General features: G+C 43.5%; 1 protein-coding gene across 1 annotated transcript in view; it reads right to left on the reverse strand.

Moving 5' to 3' along the window:
- Nucleotides 1-24,229, reverse strand: part of Gpc6 (glypican 6) — a 948,689-nt gene that overhangs the window by 74,721 nt on the left and 849,739 nt on the right. The window contains exons 5-6 of the mRNA XM_051195229.1: nt 23,540-23,670; nt 2,560-2,703 (exon numbers count right to left, since the gene is read on the reverse strand). Coding sequence (XP_051051186.1) covers nt 2,560-2,703; nt 23,540-23,670 — 275 coding nt within the window. The remainder of the gene's footprint in view (nt 1-2,559; nt 2,704-23,539; nt 23,671-24,229) is intronic.

Consider the following 24,229-nt stretch of genomic DNA (forward strand, 5'->3'; position numbering starts at 1 on the left):
TTGTTTATAAACATCAGGGACAGGCTGTAGCAGAGGACAGGCCCTTCTGGAGAATTCACCTGGCTTCCCCCTTGAACAGGTCCATGAAAGGCCACACCTGCCTGCTCAGTTCTCTTCAGAAGGCAAGCAAGTGCTTGAAGGGGAAGATGCCTTGGGGAAGCCAGGGGCTGCAAGGGAGCCTCTGACGGGAGCTTGGGGCCAGCAGTCTGCCTTAAGGACAGCCTCTGTAGAACATGCTCTGATGTGGGAACAACTTATCTTAGGAGCAAAGGAGAGCGATTGGAAGGAGGCTGGCTGCTACAAATGGCTAGTTCTCAAACTTGAAAAGAGATCCGAACTTCATAGCATAGGCCCGAACACAACTGCAGTTCTCATGTACACAGCCTGAGGTCACACCCAGGAGGACATGGGTGACAGCTGATGATGGAGAGCACTGTCCTGGGACAGCTGATGGAGAGCACTGTCCTGGGGTGAATACCGACACTCTCGGACAGGCTGCCCTTGGGGTTTTACGTGTGACAGGCGATTAGCCATTGTCATTTACTGTTGGAAAAAGATGGATGGACATAAAATAGAATGTCTTCAATCAGTTTGCTGTCAATACTTTTCCGGACTCCCTCTGGGGGTGGGTGCATTTTGAAGGTTACTCGGGGAAGGTTTGTGTTTTAATTTTAAGGTTCAAATCCCAGCTTCCATATTTGTCATACACTAAAAGTCGTGAAACTGGCAGTGCTGTATTTGATTTAGTTTGTCTTTTGCCACAATAATACTGTGTAGAGTAGTAGGGTTTTGGTTTTTTGTTTGTTTGCTTTTCCTTGTTTTATTTTCTTATTTATTTTCCTTGCCCAGAGAATGCTTCTCTGTTTCAAATGAAAAAAAAATTTCATTGATTGCCATAGATATCACTACTGTGACCAAATTTAATGCGGTTTAACTAAGTGTGTTATATGCCCTTGTTCTTTAAAAAAAAAAAAAAAATCTTTATTCACCTGTTGTGGTGAGAAGATTTAACAGGAAGTTTCCTGTAAGAGATTTTTGAGTGTGTAAAATAAAACTGTCCTCTGTGTGCACAATTTTGTACATGAGATGTCTAAAACAGATTCATCTGACATTGCATTCCAGTTTTAAACCGGGGTTTGCAGAGATCTGGACCTCTAATGACTGAGTTCATACTAACTAAAGCGAGATCAAATCTGTACTCAGCAAACGTTTCTGCCTAGAGAGACACAAAGCATTTTGTAAAGTAGAACCCTAACAGCGCACTCTAAAGAAAACCAGCACTCTTGGAAAAAGCTGACCAAGCCATTCGGTTGGTAGAGTTGGCTGCATAAAAGAAAAACTGATTTTCAAATTTTCTTGAAAACGTGAAGGAGGACCATGGGAGTGAGCAAGGGGGGAGAGGTAGAAGCAACCTCGAATATGCGCACATGATTCCTTTTCCAAAACCTGTGCTGAAGGATTTTATTTGCTAGTGAAGGTAATAGATCCAAAGCATAATTTAGCAGTTAATGAGAACAGACACTCTTTCATTTTGACACTTAATGGATAGACCTTCATGTTGTTACATTCATTTGATTTTTTTTTTAATGGAAAGAAATGCTGAGATGTACTTACACGGAGGCCAAACACAATCAATTTAATCTTACAAGTTCTACACTGTAGAAGGGGTATTAACTAAAACCATAAAGCCATTCGTAACAGTGACTAATAAAAAGTATTTCACAACCAACAGTCCTCGAGATTGAGTTTATATGACACAATCAGACGTGGTTCAAATGCTGTATGACCCTGGGGTTTTATCTGCTAATTTTACATCAAGATAATTGGCAAAGCAGCCTTCAGCACAGTAACAGTACAGGTGTACGGACTGGTGATAGACTTATGAGTTGAAAACATTGAGTTGGAAATTATCAGGCCATATTTCTCTGAAATCAGGAGCTCTTAATTTTTATGCCAAACTTGTTTTTTAAAATACATTTAAAACTGTATTTATTATTATGTATTTAGTAGTCATCCACCAGATACATTTTTTTTTTTTGTGACATAAAAGCCACCTTGACTCACATTTAAATGATCCTAAGATCCCTATTTTTAAAAGACATTTAGGGAAAAAAAACAAAAACAAAAAACCAAAATGACATTAATTTGGGACTTCCTGAAAGAAACTTTCCAAACAGAAAACTTAGCGTATGAGAGATCATAGGAAAATGACAGGGTGTTATAATCATATAAGCAAGCACTTGAAGAAAAGAAACTTAGCCCATGGATTAGAAACGTGGTTTTGTAATTATACAGCTGGAATACCCAGCAGCCCGGCTTTCAGAGCAACACTTCAGAAGAAATATGAAGTTGGAGTCTCAGTCACTGCTCTAGTGGATTAGTAAGTAGTCTTAAGGATTCCCAAATAATCAAATCCATGATCTAAAAGAAAGAAAATCTTTGCCTGTCAACCACTGTAATTGAGAATGGGAGCAGGTACCGGAATAAGACGGTTTTAACAGCCACCTCTGGGAATCCCAACCCCGAGAGAGCATCACAGGCATCGTTTGGACTACTCACCAGCCGGTCCAGGCTCGTGCCTGCTGCTGTTGTAGGTCTTTCCTCGGGGTTGTAGGGCCGGAAACGCGTGTTAAAGTTTTCTGGAGCTGAGCGGGCGGATCTGAGAGCTGGAGCAGGTTTGGGCTGGCCACAGCCTTGAAACACCTAGGGCAGAGTGTGAACACAAGCTGACATTAAACTCTGGGAACCAGGCCGGGGCCCGAATGAGGGTGACGGAGAGGAGGCCTGGGCAGTCTGTGGGGCCTCTGGTAATGGATCAGTGTTTATCCCTAGGGTAGGAATGGACTTTGGAAGCCCACTCCCCATGGAGGGATACTCTCTCAGCCTAGACACATGGGGGAGGGCCTGGGCCCTGCTCCACATGATGTGACAGACTTTGATGATCCCCCCCCCCATGGAAGGCATCACTATTCTTGGGGAGTGGATGGGGGGGTGGGTTGAGAGGGGTCGGTGGGGGGCATGGGAGGATGGGAGGGACAGGGAACTGGGATTGATATGTAAAGCTAAGATTGATTCTAATTTAAACTTTAAAAATGAAAAACAAAACACACAATCAAAAAAAAAAAAAAAAAAAACCAAAACCTCAGTCTGAAGCAAGCAATACAGGACTCTGCACACTTTTTTTCATGAAATTCCAAGAACCTCTAATTTCTGCTTTTTAAATTTAAGGAAAGATTGCAACATGAATATAGAGCGACCAGCTATATGCGTGTCCTGCTCAGTTTTCCCGCACACAGCCGGACCTCATTACCTACAGACTTCGTATTTGCCACGTGACACAGTGTGCTTGCTCTCAGGTAACCCTGCATGAAGGCCCCTCTGCTCTAGTCTCCATGTCCTGCTGTAGCGAACAGCCCTTCTCGCGGGCTGCTCATCCCCTGTTCTCACACTGTGTGTGTCTCCTCCACGATGTCGCTGGATAAATGGGCCCCGGAGGTAGGCAGAGGGAGATTACGCGCTGTCTAAAGTGCGGGACACTAGGGAGGAAGTGGTGTATCACACTCACACACATTTCACGTACACCTCATTCAACTCTTCATTTTGTCTCTTGAGTCCAGTGTTCATCAGGTACGCAGATCTTAAATAAGGCCTCTTAAACTAAAACAAACTCCTACATGTGTCCAGTTTGGTTGCCATACTCAAACCAGCCGCATTTAATCCTGGGTTTCGGATTCAGTATCTGCCAAGCCAGTTCTCATGACCGTACGGAACATAACCACTGCAAAACAGCAGGAGCCAACTACTGCATGCAGGCGTGATCCTAGATTCTTCCTAGCACGGTTTCGGTATTAAAACCAATTGTGGCCCAGACTCTTTTGTGTGACCGGATTTGGCATTCAATAAGCAAGTGTTTGAGATCCATGTTGTCTAACAGGACAAGTATATTTCATATGCAGCATGCCAAAGTCACCCGATTTGAAGGGCTCCCTTTTGGATAATGAAAACCTCTACTGGAAGAACTTTTTGAAAATATTCTCCTGAGCAATGGTGTGGAAATAGAACAAGCAAATGTGGGCAAAATCCACATAACAGCATTTTCTTCTAATTTTGTTGTTGACAGCTGTTCATGTCACAGTTAGGGCTGCTGTGGGAAATCAAACATTTTATTGTAATGAATTTAGGGACCACAGTGATTCCACTCAGTGATTCCACTCAGTGATTCCACTCAGGTTGGTGTGGGAATATTTTCTTCACTATTTCTAGGTTATTTTTCCTTTGTACCAGTTATCAAGAGATAATCCGTTTCCTAGACTTCCAGGAATATAGTGAGATGGCTATTCTTGGTTGAGTACTTCTGGAATTAACTAAAACCCAAGCAGCTGGGTACACCTGAGATGGATATATATATATATATATATATATATATATATATATATATATATATTTAAATATTTAAATATATATATTTAAATATTTAATTTAAATTGAAAAGACCCACTTTTAATTGCGTCTTTTGACTGAGGAAGAGAATACTAGGGCCTGACCTACTGATGACTCTGCATGCTCCGGAAGGAACCACTCAGAAATGGTCAGCTGCGGCATTAATTATAACCTGTTTCTGGGACAACCCTGAAAGAAACCAGTGGAGGGCAACCTTGACAGTGGCCAGCACTTTGGGTAGCACAGATGGTCATATAGCTTGCTTACACGGGGGAATAGCCAGATGTGTGGTTGCCCATTGATTTGTGGGGTTGTAACCAATGGACCAGCTGGATGGTAAGGGACTTGGAAAGAACAAGAGAGGACAATTGGAGAGAAAGACATCTGGGGGAGAATTACACGCGGCCTGATCACGCTCTCTCCGAGTGCGTTCATCAAAAGGCAGCATCAAAGTTCAACAATCATGTTGACAGGATGACCCATTCTGGGGGCAGTCAGGCTTTTTTCCCACACATCCCTTAGTTGCCCAATGGGAGTACAGACAGAGTGGCGGTGGTGATGAAGACGGAGGTCATGTCCTGCCGTGACAGCATGGGCTTCCACTCACCAAGGCTGACCTAGCTACAGTTGCTGGTGAGAGCCAAGAGTACAGATGAGCACTGAGCTGCAGATAGGGCACCATTCCCTGGGGCACCGGCAGGAGACTTGGTGGAAAACCCTGGACCACTCCTCTGTAGAAAGGAAAATGCTTTGTCCTTCCTGGAGTGGACATTTATCCCTGTTTCGGATCCACGTTTGCAACACATGACGCTTCTGCCAAGGTCACCATCCATGCACTTACAGAATGCCCTATCCACCATCGAGGTATTCTACACAGTAATGGAGCAGCTGGCCTGGTAGAAAGATGGAATGGACTGTCAAAGACACAGCTATGTCTCCAATTAGGCGTCAGCAGCATGGAGGTCTGGGGCAAGGTTCTCCAGAAGATGCAATATACTTTTAATCAGTGTCCGATATACGGTGCTGTTTCTCTCATAGCCAGCATCCATAGGTCAAGGAATCAAGGAGGGAATAGTTCTATCCCCTGGGAAGACTCCTGCTTCCTGTTCCCTGTCTTTAAGTTATGCTGGCCTAGAAGGTTCAGTTCCAGAGGTGGAGTGCCCATGCTCGGAGACTCAACAAACATTCCACTGAACTGGAGTTTGAGGCATTGCCCTGCCCGCTTTGGGCTTCTAATGCCCTAAGCCACAGGCTAAGTAAGAGAGGGATAACAGGGTTAGGAGGGGGATAGATCCAGACTGCCACAGGGAAATCGGATCGCCTTTCCGCCGTGCAGGGAAGAGGGATTGTGTCTGGAGTGCAGGAGATCCTTTAGGGCGTCTCTGGGTGCTACTGTGACACTACAACAGCCTAACGCAGGCAGGATGACAAAGGCAGACGCGTCAGGAATGAAGGTGTGGGCCAGTCCCCACGATGAGCGCCGCAGCCTGCTGCGGTGCCGGCCGAGGGTGGAGAAACTGCACAATGGGTAGCAGAGGAAGGCAGTCAGTCATGAACGCCAGCCGAGGTCACGTGACCAGTTGCAGAAATGAGGATTGTAACTGACACGATTGCTTCTGTTGTATTTTGTTAAGAATATGCTTATATAGATATTTGTGTTTTTTCCCCTCCATTTATCATGTAATGTAGCATCAATTAAGACAATATCAGTTGTTATCATTTTTAAGTTTTAGATACTAAAAGAATGTCCCTCAAGGGGTATTGCCACCTATTCTAAAATTTATAACATGTCTGAGGTTATACAAGGACATCACACTAGGCATAGCTGTGACTTGGTTGACACGTTTGCAATTGAATGTGGGATAGTTGTAACTGCTATCTAATTATTGTTTTCATTTAGAAATTAAGTAAAATATAAGGAGATATGACTGTGTGATAAGTTGACAAGGCGTGGATTGTAATGGTTATTCTTGGTTGTCAAGTTGACTCATTCGGAGTTAACTAAAACCTGTGGCTGGGTACACCTGTGAGAGATATTTTTTTCCTTAATTAAATAATTTTAAGTGGTAAGACCCATATTTAATCCAATTCTTTTGAGGTGGGAAGAGCCCCCTTTAATCTGGGCCACACCCTTTGTTACAGCCTACACAAGAACACGAAGAAGAAAGCTTGCCAGTCTACTCCTTCACTGGGATTACAGCTGTAAGGAGTATGTTTTTTCCTCCCGCCGCCCGGTCTTTTCCCGCCGCCACACCTGCCCCAATTAACACACTGAGACTCTGTATTAGATACAATTCTGTTAGCCAGGTACTTGTTTCTTATTGGCTAGCTCTGTCTTAATTATTAACCCATTTCTGCTGATCTATGAATTTCTCTTACCGGGGAGTCAGCCGGCATTCTGCTTTCTCCAGACTCTCCATCCTGGCTCCTCCTTACTACTTCCTATTTCCTCCTTGTCTCCTAGTCCCTCCTATCTTCCTTTCCTATTGGCCAACAGTGCTTTATTTATTAACTAGTATGAGAAACATATACAGAATGAAATCTCCCATCATCTCCTCTTTTCTGTCTAAAATAAAAAGAAGGGTTTTAACCGTAACATAGCAGAATATATCACATAATAGTTATCAAATAAGAATCACAGTTAACAATATTTAGCCCATAAACATTTAGCAAGATTTAAGAAACTATTCTATCATCTATCCTATATTTGTGAGTCTGAAGTCCTATATGTAACTTATCTTTAAGCTTAACTAAGGAAAACTATAATCATAACCATCTGTCTTCAACTCCTTCAAAGACCACAGAAGGATAATATATAAACTCTAGAAATGACAGACAACTCACTGCCTGGTCAGTCACCCAAAGTTCTTCTATAATCTTCTGTCTTCAGCCCACAGGCCATAGTGTGTCTGGAAGACTCCAGCAAAGCAGGAAACTTTAAACTGTCCACCTGTATTGGCAGTTTGTCAGTCACTTTTCTCTGTGTCCTGCAGACTGTCTGGCAGACTCTTCCATGAAGCAGGAACTCTGTAGCAATGTCCATCTTGAATCAGCAATCACTTTTCTGTGGGTCCTGCATGTCCAGTTTATACAGCACAAAGTCAAACAGTCCAGACAAGAGCAGTATCTTGTCCAAATGGCTAGTCTTGCCATATTGGAGGCAAACTCCATAACGTGTTTCTTTAATGTCCAGTTTCCTTTCTGGTGCAGGTGGTATTGCCAAGAGCAATTATGTCTCACTGTCACGAAAACCCTAAACCATTTTAAATGCCATATTCTGTAGGTCTTTGAAGGATTTGAAGAATGCTTATTCATCTTAAATACATGTCTGTATATCTAAAAATCCTAACTAACTTAACTATAAGTTTTGACTACTATGGGTAGCTATCTAAAATCTGTACTAAATTATACATTACATTTTTGAGTTATATAAACACAACATCTAAACAAGAGGAGAAATATACTTAATCATAAAATTGACCTTAAATTGTATCAATAAATGAAAATCCATTTCAAAACAAAGTATTCATATCTATACCATACGCGCCAGCCCCAATTAACACACTGAGACTCTGTATTTGATATAATTCTATTGGCCAGGTGCTAGTTTCTTTTCAGCTAGCTCTGTCTTAAGTATTAACCCATTTCTGTTAATCTCTTCTTACCATGGAGAGGTGCCTGGAGGTTTTTCCTTCTCTAGACTCTCTTGAACCCCTTCCTCCTTCCTATTTCCTCCTCATCTCCTAGTCCCTCCTATCCTGCTTTCCTATTGGCCAACAGTGCTTTATTCATTAACCAGTATGAGAAACATATTTACAGAATGACATCTCCCATCATACAGCTTCATTCTTTGAGATGCCAGGATGTACGCAACACCAGCTAAGACGTACAGCATTATGGACTGAACATCTACTGGATTATTAGACCTTCCCTTGGTCATTGTTGAAATAGCTGGACAATGGCTTACAAGCCACTCTTATAAATCATATAAATTATATATATATATATAGTATTCATTATATATATCTTATGTATTCACTTTTCTTCTACAGAACCCTGACTAAGACACATAGCAACAATTTTCATAACATACTCAAGTAACTTTATATTTCTAACATTTGTATATAGGAGGCAATTTTCTCTCAGATACTTTTTAAAAGAATAATGCCTGATATTGAAAACCAGGGGCTAGTGAGTTCATGGATCTTGAAGGCTAACCTATAGCCACCACTTTACTAACCCTGCATAATCCCTACTGTATTCTAAATGTTTATCTTTATACCCACAAGTAAGTGATGCTCTCATCTGTCAACGAAGTTCTCTGCCTCAGATAGCGACCATTACAGAAAATGACAAGTAATCACGGTACGGAGAAAAGGGGTTGTTTGGTACCCAGACTCCACTGACACACCTGGGGCCCAGCCTCACAGATGCACCTGGTACCCAACCTCACAGATGCACCTGGTACCCAACCTCACAGATGCACCTGGGGCCCAGCCTCACAGATGCACCTGGTACCCAACCTCACAGATGCACCTGGGGTCCAGCCTCACAGATGCATCTGGGGCCCAGCCTCACAGATGCACCTGGGGCCCAGCCTCACAGATGCACCTGGTACCCAACCTCACAGATGCACCTGGGGCCCAGCCTCACAGATGCACCTGGGGCCCAGCCTCACAGATGCACCTGGGGCCCAGCCTCACAGATGCACCTGGGGCCCAGCCTCACAGATGCACCTGGGGCCCAGCCTCACAGATGCACCTGGGGCCCAGCCTCACAGATGCACCTGGGGCCCAGCCTCACAGATGCACCTGGGGTCCAGCCTCACAGATGCACCTGGGGCCCAGCCTCACAGATGCACCTGGTACCCAACCTCACAGATGCACCTGGGGCCCAGCCTCACAGATGCACCTACAACACTGCTCAGTCGCATAAGGTGAAGAGCAGGGTAGAAAGATGGTAACCACTGGAGAAACAGGATGTCTGCCCTGAGATTTCCTCTCCCGAAATGCAGGGAAGCTAAACCTGTGAAGTCTCAACAGCGTGGCTGTCCAAACAGGATAAGATCGATATCAGCATCATGCTAACATGCGAGGGGGAAATCTCACGGGACCCCCAACCCTCACCAAAATCTACCGGCCACTAAGGAGTACTGAGACCGAGACAGAGTCTTCCCAAGAAAGGGGCCCCCAACTGGCTATCCAGCACCAAATGGTCAGCCCTGAAATCGTACACACCCAAGTAACCTTATATTGATTAAGCAGGCTGTAGTTATATGCTTAGCTATGCATTTAGAAAAACAGTGTATACAATAAGAATTAAAGAAAAACGTCCAGAGGTCATGGATTTGAGAGAGAACACGGGGTTCATGGGAGGAGCTGGAGAGAGGAAAGGGAAAGGAGGAAAGGACGCAATTGCCTTTTAACTTAAACTAAGAAAACTGCCCCCAACTACTTATCTGTCTAATTTTGAGCCCACTTATGCCTGGTTTCCGTGTGTTCATTCCTTTGTGGTTATCTGATTCCATGTTGTTTAGCCTGAAGCATTTTTCACCCTGCTTAGTACGTGGTGGCGGTGAAGGGCGCAGAGAGCCCTTGAGTGCCATCCCCGATGACAAATTCCATTTTGAGACACAATTCATTTTGCTTCGCCACTACAACTAATTTCTCTTTCGTGCATTCGAACTTCTCCTTCAACTCAGCATTTTGTAGCGCAGGGATACTTTGTCTTGGCATTCTTGGAGGCTGGTCTTAACACACTATTGATTATTCTCTCTCACAGTTTCTGAGGTTGATGGTGTAACGAGTGTGATAAAGGCCTTCTCTCCCCACTGCTCAAACCACTTCCTTGTAGCAAGGTCACCTCTGATGGAAGGCCTTAGCATTTCCAAAGCACCAGGGGATCTGTCCACCGGGCTCTTTTGGATTGCTTTGAAAATGACAGTTGCCTTTAAGAAGTAAAAAGACCCTAAGGGGAACAAGAGCAAGGGCCAGGCACGGAAAGGGTTAAATGACCCTCTAACCACACCCCAGGAAAGGAGGAGCCTTCTGCAAGGGATCCAGGGAAATCACAGGAATGTGGGGTTCCCTGGAAGAATGTGTGGGTTCTAGGGAGAGGCTTCGCATCTGGTAGTGGGTTTGTTTGGTGTTAACCAACCACAGATTAGTTAACTCAGCCTGGTAACTTTCCATTATTTATGCCTAGTTCGGATTTTTGAGGGTGGTTTCGGGGGAGAAAAAAATGCGCACTTTCTCTCAATAGCACCATATCACTGAACCTCTAAATCTGCTGGGAACTTTCATAAAAACTTGCTCACGATGACCTCAAGTCTTGAATATCCCTGAACAGAATACCACTCTTCGGAAAACAGAACCAGTGTAAGAGAGGCCCTCTCACGGGAGGGTTCCAAGCCTGGGGTTAAAAAAAAAAAAAGTCTGTTTCGGAATTCTGTAGAACGTCAATGAGAACAGGTACAAGGAGGCCCCTGAGTACCAGCTTGTCTGCCTTTTCTGGAGGAACACCAAAGACTCTGCCAGTGTCATACAGAGAACCAATTAAAAACAAACCCACAAGTCCGTCCTGTGGCTGAGAACACACAGAGTGAGACTCACAGTTCCACATCTAATGCGTGTTGTCTGAATATCCGTGTCCTTCCCAGATCCCTCTCTCAAGTGATGGAATTATGGTAGGTAAATACAGGGGCTCGATATTTTATATCCTGGACAAAAGGAGTAGATGAGAACCTATACCATGAGCGACAGGTTAAATGAGAGCAGATCAAGTGGTCAGGGCTGGACATACAAACCTAGATCTTGAGCTGTGTTTATGAAGGGAACGTGGAGGGACACATGGCTGGCGGGTGGAGCTGAGAACAGCCTTTGCCGTGTGAGCAAATAGAGGAGCCTCCCTTAGCCCCATCTTTTTCCTGTCCTGAACATGCGCACGAATACACATATGTATGTATGTTATGATTATACTTTATGAGTGTATGTGTGTATGTAGGTATGTATTTTTGTGTTGTTGTTTTATCAAGACAGGATTTCTCTGTGTAGCCTTAGATGTCCTGGAACGAGCTCTGGAGACCAGGGGGGACTTGAACTCTGCCTCTTGAGTGCTGGGGTTAAAGGCATGCGCCACCTTTCCCCCACTCCTCTGTTCTGTAGGGATAACAATACCATCTACCATACTGGCATATGGTTGCGATCCAATTATGAAACAGGAACACAAGAATTTGATAGTCATTACGTTATTACCTAAGTCCATAACTTATACACAAGTATTTGATAATCATTACATAATCACCTAAGTCCATAAGTTATACTTTCTGTACGTTTTACTTAAAAAAAAAATAGTGAAGAAGAAAACCCCTGGCCTGGCTCTTGTTTCTTTCCCTTTTTTCTAGACATTTGTTTGATTTTTACTGATGTGTACTTGCCGGTGTGGGCGCTTAGACACATGAGTGCAGTACCCAAAAAGGCCAGGAGATGGCACTGGACCCTGTGGAGCTGAAGAACTTTCAATGGGAGAGCTGGGGGTGAAATTCAGATCTCCTGGAGGGGCAGCGAGCATCCTTGTCCACTGAGCCTATGTCAAGGCCTATGGTTTCTGTTTTCCACACAGTATTATTTGGGAGAGCACAGAGATGTGGCAGAGTCCAGGAGTCAAATCAGGAACATCCCCGGGGCTTCGCGCCACCACGTGCTCCTCTGGGAAGCTCTGCCCCAAGATGAGGGGGGCTCAGACATGCAGAGAGAAAGACAGGGCTCTGATAGAGCTGACTGACAGGCAGTGTTGCCGGTCCACCTCCAGTTAAAGGAGGAAGAGTCTTCCTTTGACAAGAAAACAGAAGCTTCTAGAAGTTGTAACTGTAGGCAAAAAGCACGTCAAGGCGAACACATCTTTCGACCTACCCCTTTGAAAAGCGGGATCAGTGTTCCCTTCTGCCCGATTCACTCTAAGGGGCGTGGAAAGGGGTGACTGCACAGTTCCAGAAACCTTCCATGTAGACAGATGCTGTGGATATTCAAAGAAATCATCTGCCCTACGTAGCCAACTCAGAAGACTTTGTGGAGTCTGGGGAGCTCCCAGCCGCATGATTCCTCTCCCTTAAAGAGGATTTCAAAGATAATGTCTCAGAAGTCACTGGCATTCAGAGATGAAAGGCACCGAAGGAAGTGACATTTCCTTGTTTTATAGGTAAGATGGGGGAGGAGGGAGGAGGAGAGGGCGGAGGGACAGGGATAAGAGCAGTAGTAACAGCAGATTTGCATTTGGTCATTGGTTTCTGGATGTGTTTGGAAACTAAGCCCTGAATCATATCTACATATTTCTCACAGACAAACGAGCTGCTCATCTTTTCAGTGGTTCTTACATCCATTCCCTGACTTCTTGGTCCCTGGCTTGTCTTTGCTGCTTTGATATCATATCCTCTAAAGTCATTATTGCCAACTTGAGAGGCAATGATTGCTTGTGGACATGCTCTGTCTCAGTGGCTGTCTGAAAACATTCCCATCTCTGCACGTTCTTCTCAGTGGGTTTCTTACCAAGTCAAAAGCTATGGTTGACAGGTACCGTTCTGAATTCTGAGAGCGGAGCTCTGGTGCCTTGGTATAAACAGAGACAACCCTTAGTACTGCTCGATTTACTTGATGTTTTGAGACTAAGTGGTGTTTCCTTTCTTTATTAGATTCGAATTTATATTACAACGCCAATGACTTCACTATCTGTAAAAAGACTTAACTGGGGAATTTCACTCTATCACATATATAGCCAAGAAAAAAAAAACAAAGAGCCAGCAAGTCAGTTCAGGACCGTGTATAACGGATCTGGTTGTGGCTGTTATTTCGTAACAGACAGCTGTGCGGTAACAGACAAGTGTTTAGGAGATTTGAAGGGCTACTATGAAATACTTTCGGTTGGGTCATTCCTAAGTGACAGAATTTTGTAGTTCTGGAAGCTGTGAAGCATAAGACCCAGGTACCGGGCAATACATATGGCCTTCTTGCTCCATCCTTATTTATTAGATGGATCAGTGAAGTCCTCAGGTCTCCTTACAATGGACAATTCCTGTAATTACATCTCAAGGTTCCAGGAGTTAACTTTCAGCATAAACTTTGAGTGATGAAAACATTTTGGTCACAGTAAGTCACTAACAACAGCCTAAGAGTTTGGAGTACTAGCTTCTGTCCTTCAGTCCTTCATCTTAAACTTGGATGACATTGGGAAAACATGGCTTCCCAATTTTAAAAAGTAATTTTAACGATAAAATATGATGCCTAGAGAAGACACTGAAAACATGAAATATAAGGGTGTATTATTTTAACTGACATAATCTATAATTACTCAGAGAAATACTGAATAACATGTCAAATGCATGGATTACACAGAGCTATGGATGAACAGTTTAAGCTCTATGAAGAATGGAATGTTACATATTTTATCACTGTATCCTAGCTTCTATGCATTTGTAGCGTGTGTTTTAAAAGACAGAAATGAATAATTACAAACAAGTAAAAGTTTTATTTATCATCTCCCCATTTTGCATTTGGTGAAGCCACCTAGCATGTGGTTATCTGTTATGAGGACTAAAAGTAGGAAAGGAAAATAAAGAACCCTTGAGTGTTTACTAAAGACGCTTCGCTATACCTTCACACACTTGATCTCAAATAATCAGTTGTCTTTTCCAAACCATGGTTGTGCATTTCCTTCTCAGCCTGAAGAACTACAGCAAACCACGCATTCATATGAAAAATATTGCTATTGTCCTTGCTTCATTTACTATGTCAAGCTAAAGCCAAGTTCAATACACAACTTTATTAAATTAATAACTAGAAACAAAAGTGTAGTTCTTGATCATTTGATGAACTACCTATTAACATTAATACACCATATAGAGAATGGAAGATATCACAAACAAAATCGTCACATTGGCTCTCTGGTTGGCAGACTAAGCTAAGAGCCACAGGCTCTTTGCCTGTGGTGGTCCCCTAGGTGTTACAGGATGCCAGAAACTTCAGAGTACTGAACCTTGTCAAGAGTATTTTTTGTCTATATATGCAACCATGATTTTTTCACTTTTCCTCCTTAAAAAAGAACTTAATTGCTCATCTCTGGCACATTCAAATTGCTTATATTCATGTTTTGGGTCCATTTCTTAATAAAGTAAGAGTGTTTTTTGAACATGAGCACTGTAGTAAGTGACAGTTACTCTGTAATTAGGTCCGTGATGTACATAAGAGGTAGGTAGCATATACAACATAAATATACCAAGAAAGAGTTAATCCCCGACCATGGTGTGATGGAATAGGACAGTGTAAAATGTCATCATGCTACCGAAAACGAAGTACAATTTAAAATTTATCAGTTGATTACTTCTGTAATGTTTTCTTTCAGCATTTCTCACAGCAACAGACTGTGAAAAACTAAAACTTAAAGAAAGTTAAACATGAATGGACTGGAGGGATTGCTGTGACTGGATTCAGAGCCCAGTCAATGGCATTGGCTGTACCAAAATGTTAGGTAACTTGGTACTCTTCACAATATCGTCACTGCTCAAATTCCTGGCCAGAAGCATTCCGGCATTGCAGCAGCTGCACAATCCCCTGCCGGCAACCACCCAGATCACACAACTGCAGTGCAGAGCTCAAGGCCTTTCCTCAGTCTGAAGTGGTGACACCAGAGAGGTGACTCAGTGACCAGGAGTCAGTCCGTGCATATTGCTGTTGCGGAGGACCCGACCCTTCCCAGCAGCCACATGAGGTGGCTCCCTCCCAACCATTACGGAGTCCAGCTTCCGGCCTCTGCGGGTGCATACCCGCACACAGACACACATACAGCCAAAAGTAGAAGTAGTGATGGGAAAGAGTGTGGACAAGGCTGCTCACATGTTAATGTAGGTAAATGTGGAAAACTTACACATTCCCCAAAACATTTCATCCAGCTAGTAGCCAGAAGAGTTACAAATTCCCAGTAAATGGAACTTCCCCCCGGGGTGTAAGTTCACAACACTTCTTTTCTGGTTCCTAACAGCTCCCTGCTAATGTCTCAAGACACATATTCCTGGATACAACTTAACAATGTTGATAATTATTGTTTTTCCATTGGTTTAGAGTCGTTAGATTAATGATGCAAACATTTCAAATTCCCAGCTTCCCACTGTTATTTGGGTCGGCAAGTCTCTTAAGAAGATGTCTTTCACCCCATCATTTCAGAGCAATTTCCTTTCTCCTTCGACCCGTCTTCCTGTCTTTCCTCTCCTCTCTCATCATCCTATTTTCTTCCTGACTTGTGTTTTTCTCCCCTTGAAGATTGATTGCAGTGGGTCCCTGGCCTACTCCCTTCTCTGGCACACTCGAAGCCCCTGGATGGATTGAGCATCCTTTTAAGAGAATTCAGGACTCCGTGTCAAGCCAAGTCATCAGTTTTTGTTTTGGTCACTTTTTACTGGCTTTGGTTTTTCAAAAGCTGGCTGCTACGTACATTTTAAGGTTTCAACAATTTACTTCCAAGGCTTAAACAGCTTGGCTCCAGGATATCTGTCAGATGGATTGCCTACTTCTTAAAGTCTTTGCTTCAATAAAAACAAATTCTTTCCATTGGCTTGAGACTTTTTTGGGGGTGGGGGGGGGAAGGGGCGGGTTGTGCATTCCTTACACTGTAGGATATATTGATATTCTTTCCAAATGAGCCCAGGGCAGAGTTTCAAGGAAGCCAACATGGCGTATTTTAGTGTATGGAGAGAGAGAAGGCCCACTTCTGTCTGCTTCTCCGGTAAGTGATTATTTTGCATACTCTGTGTTTATAAGGTTGACAGAACTTCTTTACGGTTACTTGGCAGGGTGTAAGTAAACAGATGAGTCACACCACAGTGGTTGTGAACCCATTCATTCTCCCCATGACTCAACAACTAAACACATACTGAGTGCTATACTGGTCAAATTAAGTGGCATGGATATGACTCTTGGACATGTCCCTGCTCTTGTGATGAATGTTTTGACAAGAGAGCAGGGAATTGGAATGCCATGAGTGTAATGGGAATGCCCACAAGACTGAAGAATCCAGGGGGTTTCCTAGACCCGCAGTGCACGCTGGGATTGGAGAAGTGAGGCATTTCTGCTACTTTTATAAATCAATTGTTAAACATGGTCATTAAAATTATGTTGTATATACTTACAATTACATATTCTACTCTCTCTACACACACACACACACACACACACACACACGTATGAAACTTTCTACTTTCTTATCACTGTACCATTATCTATGCTTTTGAGCATTTTCATGCCAACCACACCTACAAGGAAGGACTTATTTTATCAAAGTTTGTCACTCTGTGCTCAGTGACAGTATGCCTGGGTTGGCAACCAGCCATAGCATGAGTATTTACACCAAGGAAATTGGCAAACTCTTCAAGTAGATTTTTTTTTTTCTCTCATGGAGGCACGTCCTTTTCAGGCACACAAGCTACCCGAAGCTGTATTCCCATCAGGTCAGACCACACCACAAATTCCTTAGGAGAAAGGAAGTGAGAAGCATGTTTGTGAGGAACATGGATTTGGACAGACTTCCTTACAAGGCAGGAGAAAGCTATGAGATTTCCGTGAGATCCAAAAACTAGACTTCTTGCTTTGCTTGTGAGGAGGCACTGAGTGTTGGTTAAACTGAGTTTTACTAAGCCATTCTTGAGTGGACGGCATTAAATAAAATCTCACCCTTCGCCTTTGAAGGGAAAGGGTGTCTCCAGGTAAATCCCCGTACATTAGAGATAATCAAGAGGTTTCCTTTATCATCAAAACAGGGAACACAATTAGAATCCCCTTTTCAAAGCAAGAAAGCGAAAGCTGGTTTTCTTCACCATTTTCTTTATAAATGAGCATATTTGAGCTTTCATTTTCCGTTACAAAAACTGTGGCTCTGTTACAAATAGGAATAGGAACAGAATGCACACAGATTTTCTGCACAGAGGAGAAGAAATCAAAGACCATAAGGTGTTTCAAGGTTAGTATTCTCAGGTGTCATGTTGCATGTGAGAATTGGTGGACAGAACAAAAATTTTGAATTTATGAAAAAGTTGGAGAAAACCCAAAAAGTCTGGAATAAAGGAGGACACACCCCTTTCCACCATGGAGGATACACCCTCTTTCCACTGAAAATGAGCCGTAGAAATCATTAAGTTAAAAAGCTTTGTAAACAGTGTTGCTGTTTGCTTTTTTTTTCCTCAGTGATCACATAAGACAGACCAAACTGACCACCAATGGTGTAAACTAGTAAAGAATTTGTGACCATGGGCAGAGGCCTCCACAGTTCCCACAAACCTCTTTGCTTTGGTAGAGACAAGAGGCACAGACTAGAATTGGGTTGCTGATGTTGTCATCAACAATTCAGCATCCCAAGATCCTGCTCTGAGAGATAATGTATTTAGATCCTGTCTTTCTCTCGTGGTGGAAACTGCTGAAATGAATATAAAATGCATGGGATCAAATGTGAGTTGCAGATACTAATTATTCTTTGCTCTTATAGGCTAAGTTGAAGCCTGTAGATTCTTCTAGATGAATCAAGACCATAATAACAGACCCCTCAGAATTTACTTATCACAGCTGCTGTTATTAACATTTGTGGACAGTTCTGATTGACAGGGTCCATGCTAAGTACTTCATACCTACTGTTTCATTGTTCTGTTTAAACAACCCGTAAGTTGTATTAGGGCTTTCATTCTCAACATTGGTTGGTTGAGTTTAGACAATGATTTTTCCCAAGTCACACAAATAACAATCAGGTCCTGGGTCTGTCTGGTGTCCAACTCTAACCCATTAACTGCTGCCATGTTTGAAGAAGAATCCTGAGTAATAAGAGGAGCAATGCTTGTGAAACTGAGAACGGTCACACTAGAAAGGGGCCATGAGGCGAAAATATCGGTGGTAAAACCTAGACCCACGAGCTAGAGACGGAAGTTGGTATATTCTCTTCAATGTTCTTCTAGGTTTTTCTTGTCTTTCTTTTGATCAGCCCGCTCAGGAAGAACATTCTAGAGAAAATGAAGGGTGTTGGGGCTGTCTCACTTTTCTGGAATGGGCACCATGCTCGTCTATAATAGCTGCTAATTGGATAGATGGCTTTGATCAGAATTTAATACATCTTCCTTCTTAATTTAGATTACATCCGACAAACCAGTCTTCCCGAGTTAGGTTTGAAATTATTCCTAATATAGCTATCTAGTGAAATCAGTTTTATCTTCCCTGAGAGGATTATCAACGCATCTGAAGTTCAAAGGCAGAAACTTGATTCAGGGAGCCGCCCTCCCCCATCCCTTTGGAGACTTTCCACCAGGGTGCAGTTCTGAACAGTTCTCATTTGTGAGGGATACAGAGGACCCGCTGACAGTTCCTCCTAGTGTGTGACGAAGACTGGGAAGTTGCTGAACTCAGCGTGTTTGTGGTTGAACTGCTACATCTACTTCTCCCCCAGAGGTTCCCTCACGCAGCTTGTTCTCCCTGTGCTGAGCACATTTGGTCCTGATGGGGGGGGGAGGAGATGCTTCTAAAGGAGACTGTGGCATGTCGGCTAAATCTCTCTCTTTTGGAACTGGGCAGATCTGCCACTTGCTGTCCGACCTCAGGCTAACTGTTTAATCTCTGTAAATTTAACATTCCTTTTTGATGAACAAGTAAATGGATACTTTACAAGATTCCAGGGAGGGTTTGAAATAAATATACAAATAAGGCATACAGAAAGGTACTGCGCCAGCGAAGCAAGGGCGCCGTTTCTTTCTGCAGTGTCCCTTGCGCCTGGAGCGTGCTACGGTATTTGTTGAATGGATACGCTCAGGGTCCAACCAATAGCAACTGTGGTGGCTTTCATTACTGCCTGGTGATTCCACACCCGAGGGGAAACAACAACAACAAAATTAATGTGTTGCAGCCCCCCACTCTTCAAAAATGTATTCCCATGTACGTGCTCATATTTCACAATGAGCAAAGAAATCAGTCTTTAAATTGATGTCATAACCTATAATAGAAATGCATATTACAACTTAGTTGTACACTTTGACATAGCCAATCTATTTTTTTCAAAGGAATATTCTTCTGTTTCACTCCCAACTGCCTCTCTGAGGGCTAAGTAGGAGAACGAAGAGGATTTGATGGTGCCTGCGGCAAACAGATCTTGTAGAAGACAGGGTCATGAAAACCCAAGGTGAGGACAGACCTTCTCACTAGTCTGTAAAACTCAAATTCACAGTATCAGTTATGAGGCAGAGAAGGGTTAGTTCCCCTTCCTCTAGATGTGATGAGCGCATTCAAGGAACGACATCTCTTAAAGTAGTGTGTTCGTACCCGCGTTTTAGTGTGTGCGTGCATGTGCATGCATACGTGTGAGCATATGTGTGCGTGCATGTGTTTGTGTGCGTGTGTCTCTCTGTCTGTGTGGGTCCTAGTAAGACTCCAGGAAAGACTAGAAATGAGTGCGTACACTGGAGAAGAGAAACATGCAACCAGAGTTTATCCTCTTGGACAGCACTGAGCACCGCTAAGGGATGCAGACCATCAGCGCCCTCCAACCAAGCCCTCCACCGTTGGTATCTCTGTTTCATTAGCTCTTGCTAGTTTTCCAGAAGGGTCACTGAGCTCTCTCCACACACTCTCTTGGAGAGCCTGGCTATTCCTTTTCCTCCTCTCTTGTCTTCCATAACCCTCCATTCATTTCTCTCTGTGCCAAGCTTATCAGATTCACTCTTCTGTTTCCAGCCCGTCTATCATGCCGTCACTTTACGGCCCTTGCTGCTGCATGCTCTCACGGGTGTAGCACTACAGGCCCAGCGTTGTTTCCCTTCCCGGTTATGGCGGTTCATGCAGAATGCGTCAATTTTTAAATATACTTCTCAAGGCTGCAGACCCATTATGATACAGTTAAGTAAATTTCACAAAAATGTCTCATTCACATTTTGCTGATAAAAAGTCCCATCTCATTGACCTCTTAGAGGATTTCCTGGCAGACCACTTCATTTAAATTGCACTTAATAATAATCTACATGCTTGAAATTTGCTATGAGAGATTTCTCAACACACACACACACACACACACCAACAAAAACAGGATGTGAAAGGCAGCGTTCTGCTAATTAGCTTGATTTTGCATATCTATAATGTAGACACATTGCAAAACATCATGTGGTATTCTATAAATATATAGAACATTTTTTCAATAAAGATGTAGTCAGTGTAAAGGACCATAGTCTAGGCAATATACTCTTTGGATTTGTTAACTTTCTTTCCTCTTCTCACTTCTTTCTTTTTTTTCCATGTGTGGGAGGCAGGTTGGTGGACAGGGTCTCAGATCTGGCCTGGAACTTGCTACGTAGACCCGCCTGGCCTCAGACTCCCCGAGATCTTCCTGCCTGTCTTTCAAATGCTGACATTAAAGGCATGTGCCATCGTGCCCAACCAAATTTGGCTAATGTGATGGTTGAAATGAGAGTGGCCCCCACAGGCTCAGACATACGAATGTTTGGTCCTCAGTTTGTGGGGTGTTTGGGAAGGGTGGGAATGTGGCTTGGTTGCAGGAGGTGTCTCTCTGCCCCTTCACCCTCTGTCCCTAACTCCCTCTTCTCCGTGCCCGCTGCCTGTGGATCAGGATGCAAACCCTCAGCTGATGCTCTAGTGCCTGCCCGCACACCACTATGGTTACCTCCACAGTGACCAGGGCTTCACCCTCCCAAACTGTAAGCAAGCCCCAGTTCAAGGCCTTTTATAAGCTGCTTTGGTCGCAATGGAACAGTGACTAAGACAGTCGTTTGTTTCCAAGATCTTTAGAGTTCACTTAATAAAGTTCCCTTCCTTCCTTCCTCCTTCCTTCCTTCCTTCCTTCCTTCCTTCCTTCCTTCCTTCCTTCTTCTTCTCCCTTCCTCCCTCCCTCTATCCTTCCCTTCTCCCCTCTGAAATTAATTCTGCAAGCATTTGTCCACAGTTTCTACGGACCATGCCCGGGGCTGGGTTCTAGGTGCACAGGACACAACAGTGATCCTTGTCCTGTGTGATTATTGATGTCAGAAGGCTGTTGGGGGGCAAATGCCAAACAGATGCATATTTCTAGTCGTCAGTAGATGCTGTGATAACTTGTCTGGAGCACAAATCACAAGAGGGATCTGCTAAGAGGGGACAGGAGTGAGGAACATCATGGCCAGAGGAAGACACAGGAAGCTGAGACAAAAACCACGGAGCCGTGCTGATCAGCAAAGGCACACGGCCTCTGGTACACAGAGACAGTAGACACAAGTCCTAGTCGGGCCGTGGGTTCCACTCCAGATGTAGAGAGGAGCTGCTAAAGGGTAACCGGGCGGTGCGTTACCTGTTTTGTATTTGCAAATGCTTCCATTACTGAATGAACAACAGATTTAAGAGGCTTCAAGAAAGAAAGCCAAGGGACCAGTTAGGAAGAGGACCAGTAGGGTATTCTCCATAGAAGAACTTTTTTTTTTTTTTTTTTTCAAGTAGTAGAAACTTCACATGGAAATACGCCCAGTAACTGGGGACCAAAGAGCATGCTCACACCACCCGTAATTGTCTGGTATTAGGCTGTTTATTTGTTTACATACTGGTTCTTCTGCTTCATTCTGTCTATCCTACTGAAATGGCATTTGGCATAGGTCCTGAGCCTAGTCCACTGTGGATTGCTGATGATTAGTTACTAAATGAATCGATGAATTAGAAGGCAATAGGTTGCCTGGCTTGAACACGAGCTGGCATGATGGAAATAGACACCTATTTCTGAGAAATGAGTGGTGGTCTCGGGCCATCGATATGACCGTTCTGCCGTTCACCATTATGCTTGGTCCTCTTCTCTAGGGCTATTTTTAACTTCCACAAACCTAGCCCCCAATCACTCCAGCACTGCTGGCTTATGAGGCCTCCCAAAACAACTCTAATTGGTTTTTAGGTGATGGATTTGAGAGGAATGGATAGTTGCCTTTTTTTTTTTTCTACAGTAAAGAAAGAAAATGGCCTTTCACGGAAGCCCCAAATGTGCTATTTCCCCAACAGTTGATGGTAATTCAAGCATCCTCCTCTATCTGAGCTCCTCGGGTTCATTAAACTCCAGAATCAAGCCCAGAAAACTCTAGGCTCAGCCACCTCCCAGAGAGAACGAAATGCAGGCTAGTCTTTCTTACCCTACTTCCTCCCGGTTTATGGGGAGAAGCTCAACTCCAGCGTGATTGATTCACGGCAGTCAAGGAGCCTGGCAAAACCCCCTGGCTCCCCTCTGCACACTTCTGTTTCTGCCGCGCCTCTTCCTTGACTATATTGGAAATCTCTCTCACAAAGTGTTGTGAACACTGAAATAAGCTGACCATGTAAGTCTCGGCGCGTTTCAGTGGGGATGCTCTCTCCCTGCCTCCACGCTTTAAAGGGCTGGGGCGGATGCTGTTGTTGTGGAGATTCCGGTAGAGAGAAGAGCAGCTAGAAAGAAGGAGATGCTCCAACCCACCGAGACTCCTCTCCTTTGCTCAGGGAGAAGCCTCGCTTAGGTCCAGCTGGGTGACTACAAGCACAGACTGGAAACCTGGTGTTTGGCCCTCACAGCTCCGGACTCAGGACCTCTGTCTCATATAATTTATGGAACTCCGGTACTTTCTGCCTTCTAATATGTGTCCAACTCTTATACACAAAGGAGCATTTCCCCCCAAGGCTCATTAATGAAGGTTACGAAGTTGTCTTCAAAGGTGGTGTTTGATTATTTACTACTGACCATATATGTAAATAACACGTGCTTCACCCCCACGGGCAGTGAGAGGGGTTGGGAGGACAAATGGAAGGTGTATGGAAATTTCAAACATCAAAATAGAAATTCCCCCAAATTGCTCACACATGTGAGAGATTGATTAGTCAGCCATGCTTGGGGCTCACCGAAACTTTTAGTGATCCAAAAGCTGCGTCATGATTGAGTAGCTGCGAACTAAAAACTTACCCCCTTCTCAATGCCATTTTTCTGCACATTTTAAATGTGTAGCTCGTGGCAGCGCACTAGAATTTATAATCCCTATCCACATATTGCATCACCCACCACTATGTGCACACACTCGGAGACAGATTATTAAAGGAAATACCTTCGCGGACACCTGCATGCTGTTTTCTTGCATGTTCATAATGGCTTCAGAGATCTTGACATCGATTGGATCCATGACTGACTCGATGTTGAACGGTCCCTCTAGGCGCTCTGCCACCAACAGCATCGCATCTGGTAAAAATACAAGGACGGTGTTTACTTTTATATTTTATTATACACCACATATAATGTAAATTATATATCACATCTTGTTATATTATATATCACAAGCGTTTATTTGAGACAGCCAGCCCTCCAGGTTTTCAACTTCCACTCAAATGTTTATAGACAAGTGGCTTAGGAAAAATTCACTCAAAGGAATTTGTGTGTTCAAATGGGGTGGATGACTAAATATTAAAGTCATAATACACTTTATTTCATCATTTGAAGATGTAGGGTTATTTCACACACATAGAACCGTGCCTGAAATATAAGAAAAATCAGTCCAAAGGCAGTAAGTTAAGCACATGTGATTATTCTACATGAAGTTAAAACATTTGCTTGAATATGAGCTACATTTTGACAGTGGGTTTTGAACTCCATTACTGATTGAATCTGAAATCTCCAGATTATCTTCCATGGGTTTGTGTTTTAAACAACAGGCCCTATGGTTTGACAGAGGAATGGTCCCTGTAGTCTCAGGCATTTAAACACTTAGTCTCTAGTGGGTGGCATTATTTCAGGGAGGTGT

The sequence above is a fragment of the Phodopus roborovskii genome, unplaced genomic scaffold (assembly GCF_943737965.1).
Source record: "Phodopus roborovskii unplaced genomic scaffold, PHOROB, whole genome shotgun sequence".
NCBI lineage: Eukaryota > Metazoa > Chordata > Mammalia > Rodentia > Cricetidae > Phodopus > Phodopus roborovskii.